At 33.3% G+C, this 7,500-nt stretch overlaps 1 protein-coding gene across 3 annotated transcripts in view; it reads left to right on the top strand.

Moving 5' to 3' along the window:
- The first annotated feature begins 182 nt into the window (after window positions 1-182).
- Window positions 183-7,500, top strand: part of fli1rs (Fli-1 proto-oncogene, ETS transcription factor-related sequence) — a 38,209-nt gene continuing 30,891 nt past the window's right edge. For 2 of the 3 annotated variants that reach the window (XM_062029225.1, XM_062029227.1), the window contains exon 1: window positions 183-319. In XM_062029225.1, the coding sequence (XP_061885209.1) occupies window positions 302-319 (18 nt within the window). In that variant the 5' untranslated portion in view covers window positions 183-301. Of the gene's footprint in view, window positions 320-360; window positions 731-7,500 lie in introns of those variants that run through there. The other variant, XM_062029226.1, reaches the window with a different exon arrangement.

Here is a 7,500-nt window from a genome sequence, read left to right as displayed (position 1 = left end):
TACAGAGAGCGAGAGAGAGAGAGAGAGAGAGAGAGAGAGAGAGAGAGAGAGAGGAGAGATGAGAGAGAGAGAGAGAGAGAGAGAGAGAGAGAGAGAGAGAGAGAGAGAGAGAGAGAGAGAGAGAGAGTTTGTCATCCGGTTATGGTCTGAAAAAAAAAAAAAAAAAAAGTGTAACTCAATGGTTTGCGCCATCAATGCACTTTTTTCCTCCGCACGAATCCGAGCGAGCTGAGCACGCCAACCACCCGCGGGAAAAAAGGAGCTCGATGCCCGTGAAAGCGAGGCTGCTTGTGCTGCATTCATGGACTGCACCATCAAGGTGAGTCCGCGGACCTCGCCGAGTGGCGGGCCGCCTTTCTTCCCCACCCTGCGAGTCATGGTGCGTGTGCGGGGTGAGAGAGTCCCCACTCTTTCCTTTCTTCGACTAAATTTCCTCTTCCTTCCCGTTCGTGGTCGTATGTCGGCTGTATAATAACACGACTCAACCGCCGCGTCTTTCCACGCACACAACACACACAACACACACGCAGCGCACTATTTTCTTTATTTTTTTTATTTTATTTCGTTTTTAAATAATTTTCGCCAATTTGTGGCGTTTCGTCGAGCTCATCGCGCACTTTAATAACCCCACACTACGAACAAACACAAGGATGGACGCGGGTGATTTTTTTCCACGAAGACTCGCAGGTGTCCCTGAACGCACCATTGGACGCAAAACGGCGCGTAACTGGTATTTAACTCCCTTTTATGCTCCTAATTGTTATGTTTTCAATATTACTTGAACATCCAGATAACATGAACTTCCTAAATATTAACTTTAATTATTTTTTTTGGTGGTATTTTTTAAGTCAACGTGACAGCAAAAGTCCTGATTTGGGGTACCAAAAAAAAAAAAAAAAAAAAAAAAAAAAGTTCTTGAACTGCTCCAAGAGGCCTAAGAAAGGGGCGTCACGTGACGCACATTCTTGCTGATGAAAACACAATAGTTGGAGTCGAAGGTTATTTTAAGTGTAATTTATGGCCGCGAACGGGAGCGCTTGTCAGGTGTCGTTATCGCGACTCTGCAGGCTTCCTGTCTCAAAACCTCAGACTTTCCGCGCGCATTTCCGCTGGGCCGGCGAGCACAGAAGCGCGCGAGTGGCGACGAACTCAAAGCGCAGCAGAACAAGAGCGAGGTGTCGTCAAAAAAAAAAAAAAAAAAAAAAAAAAAAAAAAAAAAAAAGTTTTGACTTGCAGGCCTTTGCCGATGTTTGCAAAATCAGCTCCAGTCGACTTTTACTTCCGCTTTTGAGGCCTCAGACGTGCTCGCAATTTGCACAACTGCGTCCCTCTGCTTGTCGCACAAAACAAGCAAAACATCACTTGCCAGGATTTCTGTAAAAAAAAATCAAATGAGAGTCATGCCGTTTTACAATTTTGAGCCATGAACTGTAAAATCAAAGAGTGTAGATTTTACAGTAAAAAAACAAAAAACTGGCAGCCTTAATTTTACTGTACAAATAAAAGTGATAGCGTTTTTAAATATGTAAAGAATCTTAATGTAAAAAAAAAAAGATTTTACTGAAAAAATGAAAATGATAGTGTTTTACATTTTTCAGTAATGCACTGTTAAAAAAAAATCACCGAGTGTAGATTTTAGGGTAAAAACAACAAACACACTGGGATGTTTGTTGGTTGCCAGTATTTTACTAAAACAAATAACAGTGATAGCATTTTTAAATTTCCGATAATGAGTGTAAATTTTAGGTTGGAAAAAAAAAAAAAAACACAACTGGCAGCTCAGTTGTCATAATTTTACTGTAAAAACAACAGTGACAGCGTTTTTAAATTTACGATAATGAGCATAAATATTAGGTTAAAAAAACAACAACAAAAAACTGGCAGCTCAGTCGCCGGAATTTCACCAAAAAAAATAAGAGTGATAGCATTTTTCAATTTACAGTAATGAACTGTAAAAACAACAAGCGCAGATTTTACGGTAAAAAAAAAAACAACCAAAACTGGCAGCTCAGTTGTCATCATTTTACTGTAAAAATAACAGTGATAGCATTTTTAAATTTAAGGTAACGCACTGTAAAAATAACGAGTGTAAATCTTAAGGTAAAAAAACAACAACCTGGCAGCACAGTTGCCATATTTTTACTGAAAAAATAACAATAATAGCGTTTTTACATTTTCAGTAATGCACTGTAAAAAATAATTGAAAAGTGTAGATTTTACAGTAAAAACAATAAACACACCGGGAGCTCAGTTGCCAGTATTTTACTAAAACAAAGAACAGTGATGGCATTTTTTAATTCACGGTAATGAACGTAAATCTTACGTAAAAAAAGAAAGAAAAAAATGTTACTGTAAAAATAAGAGTGACAGCATTTTTTAATTTACAGTAATGCACTGTAAAAACAACAAGCGCAGATTTTAAGGTTAAAAAAAACCCAAAACTGGCAGCTCAGTAGTCATAATCTTACTGTAAAAATAACAGTGAGAGCATTTTTAAGTTTACAGTTTTGACATAAATTTTAGGTTAAAAAAAAAAAAAACTCAAAAAAATGCTAGCTGAGTCGCTGGAATTTTACTGTAAAAACAAGAGCGATAGCCTTTTCAAATTTACAATAATGCACTTTAAAAATTACAAGCGCAGATTTTACGGTAAAAAAAAACCTGGGGGCTCAGTTGCCGGAATTTCACCAAAAAAATAAGAGTGATACTATTTTTCAATTTACAGTAACGAACTGTAAAAACAACAAGCGCGGATTTTACGGTAAACCCCCCCCCAAAACTGGCAACTCAGTTGTCATTATTTTACTGTAAAAATAACAGTGATAGCGTTTATAAATTAACGGTAATGAGTGTAAATCTTAGGTTGAAAAAAAAAAAAAACACAACTGGCAGCTCAGTTGTCATAATTTTACTGTAAAAAAAACAGTGATAGCGTTTTTAAATTTACGGTAATGAGCATAAATATTAGGTTAAAAAAACAACAACAAAAAACTGGCAGCTCAGTCGCCAGAATTTCACCAAAAAAAATAAGAGTGATAGCATTTTTCAATTTACAGTAATGAACTGTAAAAACAACAAGCGCAGATTTTACGGTAAAAAAAAAAACAACCAAAACTGGCAGCTCAGTTGTCATCATTTTACTGTAAAAATAACAGTGATAGCATTTTTAAATTTAAGGTAACGCACTGTAAAAATAACGGGTGTAAATCTTAAGGTAAAAAAAAACAACCTGGCAGCACAGTTGCCATATTTTTACTGAAAAAATAACAATAATAGCGTTTTTACATTTTCAGTAATGCACTGTAAAAAATAATTAAAAAGTGTAGATTTTACAGTAAAAACAATAAACACACCGGGAGCTCAGTTTCCAGTATTTTACTAAAACAAATAACAGTGATGGCATTTTTTAATTCACGGTAATGAACGTAAATCTTAGGTAAAAAAAAAAAGAAAAAAATGTTACTGTAAAAATAAGAGTGACAGCATTTTTTAATTTACAGTAATGCACTGTAAAAACAACAAGCGCAGATTTTAAGGTTAAAAAACCCCCAAAACTGGCAGCTCAGTAGTCATAATCTTACTGTAAAAATAACAGCGATAGCATTTTTAAGTTTACAGTTTTGACATAAATTTTAGGTTAAAAAAAAAAAAACGCAAAAAAATGCGAGCTGAGTCGCTGGAATTTTACTGTAAAAACAAGAGCGATAGCCTTTTCAAATTTACAATAATGCACTTTAAAAACTACAAGCGCAGATTTTATGGTAAAAAAAAACCTGGGGGCTCAGTTGCCGGAATTTCACCAAAAAAATAAGAGTGATACTATTTTTCAATTTACAGTAACGAACTGTAAAAACAACAAGCGCAGATTTTACGGTAAACCCCCCCCCCCCCCCCCAAAACTGGCAACTCAGTTGTCATTATTTTACTGTAAAAATAACAGTGATAGCGTTTATAAATTAACGGTAATGAGTGTAAATCTTAGGTTGAAAAAAAAACAAAACACAACTGGCAGCTCAGTTGTCATAATTTTACTGTAAAAAAAAACAGTGATAGTGTTTTTAAATTTACGGTAATGAGCATAAATATTAGGTTGAAAAAAGAACAACAAAAAACTGGCAGCTCAGTCGCCAGAATTACACAAAAGAAAATAAGAGTGATAGCATTTTTCAATTTACAGTAACAATTTACAGTAATGAACTGTAAAAACAACAAGCGCAGATTTTACGGTAAAAAAAAACAACCCAAAACTGGCAGCTCAGTCGTCATCATTTTACTGTAAAAAAAAACAGTGATAGCATTTTTAAATTTAAGGTAACGCACTGTAAAAATAACGAGTGTAAACTTTAAGGTAAAAAACAAACAAACCTGGCAGCCTAGTTGCCATATTTTTACTTAAAAATAACAATAAGAGCGTTTTTACATTTTCAGTAATGCACTGTAAAAAATCATTAAGTGTAGATTTTACAGTAAAAACAATAAACACACCGGGAGCTCAGTTGCCAGTATTTTACTAAAACAAATAACAGTGATGGCATTTTTTAATTCACCGTAATGAACGTAAATCTTAGGTAAAATAAATAAATAAAAATGTTACTGTAAAAATAAGAGTGACACCATTTTTAAATTTACAGTAATGAACTGTAAAAACAACGAGCGCAGATTTTACGGTAAAAATAAAAGTGATAGCGTTTTTAAATTTAAGGTAAAGCACTGTAAAAATAACTAGTGTAAATCTTAAGGTAAAAAAAAAACTCGCAGCCTAGTTGCCATATTTTTACTGAAAAAATAACTAATAGCGTTTTTAAATTTTCAGTAATGCACTGTAAAAATAATCAAGCGTAGATTTTACGGTGAAAACAACAAACACACCGGGATCTCATTTGCCAGTATTTTACCAAAAAAATAACAGAGATAGCATTTTAAAGTAAATCTTAGGTTAAAATAAACAAAACAAAAAAACTGGCAGCTCAGTCGCCAGAATTTTGCTGTAAAAATAAGAGCGATGGTGTTTTAAAATGTACAGTAATGCACTTTAAAAACGACAAGCACAGATTTTACGGTAAAAAACAAACAAACCTGGGAGCTCACTTGCCAGAATTTCACTAAAAAAATAAGAGTGATACCATTTTTCAATTTACAGTAATCTTAATTCTAGCCTGATTTAGCCATTTCTTTAGTGAAGTGAATCATATTTATATAGCGCTTTTCTCTAGTGACTCAAAGCGCTTTACATTGTGAAACCCAACATCTAAGTTACATTTTTAAACCAGTGTGGGTGGTACTGGGAGCAGGTGGGTAAAGTGTCTTGCTCAAGGACACAACGGCAGTGACTAGGTTGGCAGAAGCAGGGATCGAACCTGGAATCCTCAAGTTGCTGGCACGGCCAATCTACAAAACCGAGCTATACCGCCCCTTTACCACTTTTGACGTGTGTTCGGGGTCTTGGGTGCAGTTGGAACACCCAACAGCGCCCAAGACCCAACCTCCGGGCTGATGATTTTAGGTTGTCCTGAAGAATTTGGAGGTAATCCTCCTTTTTCATTGTCCCATTTACTCTCTGTAAAGCACCAGTTCCATTGGCAGCAAAACAGGCCACCACCATGCTTGACGGTAGGGGTGGTGTTCCTGGGATTAAAGGCCTCACCTTTTCTCCTCCAAACATATTGCTGGGTATTGTGGCCAAACAGCTCAATTTTTGTTTCTTCTGACCACAAAACTTTCCTCCAGAAGGTCTTATCTTTGTCCATGTGATGTCAGATGAAACAAAAATGGAGCTGTTTGGCCACAATACCCAGAAATATGTTTGGAGGAGAAAATTTGAGGCTTTTTAATCCCAGGAACACCATGTCTACCGTCAAGCATGGTGGTGGTAGTATTATGCTCTGGGCCTGTTTTGCTGCCCATGGAACTGGTGCTTTAAATGGGACAATGAAAAAGGAGGTTAACCTCCAAATTCTTCAGGACAACCTAAAATCATCAGCCCGGAGGTTGGGTCTTGGGCGCTGTTGGGTGTTCCAACTGCGCCCACTTTACAAGTGTATGTAAACTTTTGACCACGACTGTATGTATGGAGATATATATATATATATATATATATATATATATATATATATATATATATATATATATATATATATATATATATATATATATATATATATATATATATATAATATATTTATATATATATATTTATATTTCTATATATATATATATATATATATATATATATAAATATAAATAAATAAATATATATATATATATATATATATATATATATATATATATATAAATATATATATATAAATATATATATATGTATATATATATATATATATAAATATAAATATATATATATATATATACATATATATACATATATATACATATATATACATATATATATATACATATATATACATATATATATATACATATATATATATATATATATATATATATATATATATATATATATATATATATATATATATATATATACATATATATATATATATATATATATATATATATACATATATATATACATATATATATACACATATATATATACATATGTATATATATATACATATATATATATACATATATATATACACATATATATATACATATGTATATATATATACATATACATATACATATATATATATATACATATATATATACATATATATATATATATATATATATATATATATATATATATATATATATATATATATATATATATATATAGTCATGTGGAATGTTAGAAAAAGTTTGATCAAGCGAAATGAGTCAAACAGAACAATAGTAGGCATGAAAAACACTGACCTATTTATTAATGGATTTTTGCTGTCTTTAAGTGAAATTGGAGTGGTAATTGTTTTTGGCGACACCGACTGGTCACAATAATTGATGCGCTAGGTTGTTTGATGTAATCACGTTTGTTACTGAATACTTTGTAATACGCTTCTGCCTTGGAGACTTTGTATGTGTAAGTAATATGCAACTGTGATTGTTTCATACTTTTTTATATTGACAAATGTCACCTTTTATCGTTCAATGATTATTACGTATGCCTAGCTTGTGTGCTTTTGTGTGCTTAGCTGTTGTGTAGCTGCTAGCTCCTAGTAGCTAGCATGTTTACCTTTTGCAAATGACTTTAGTCAAATATAATAAATTGTGTGCTTATTGGAGGACATTTAGATGTTAACTGGTAGTCTAGTTTTGCACAAGTATACACTGCTTCTATCGCACATGATATCACACACAAGTAAACACTCTGCAGGACTGCTTGTATTGCACATGATATCACACACAAGTAAACACGCTGCAGGACTGCTTGTATAGCACATGATATCACACACAAGTAAACATGCAGCAGGACTGCTTGCATCGCACATGATATCACACGTAAACACACTGCAGGACTGTTTGTATTGCACATGATATCACACACACAAGTAAACACTCTGCAGGACTGATTGTATCGCA

The sequence above is a fragment of the Entelurus aequoreus genome, linkage group LG20 (assembly GCF_033978785.1).
Source record: "Entelurus aequoreus isolate RoL-2023_Sb linkage group LG20, RoL_Eaeq_v1.1, whole genome shotgun sequence".
NCBI classification, from domain to species: domain Eukaryota; kingdom Metazoa; phylum Chordata; class Actinopteri; order Syngnathiformes; family Syngnathidae; genus Entelurus; species Entelurus aequoreus.
This window is presented reverse-complemented; position numbering and strand designations above follow the sequence as displayed.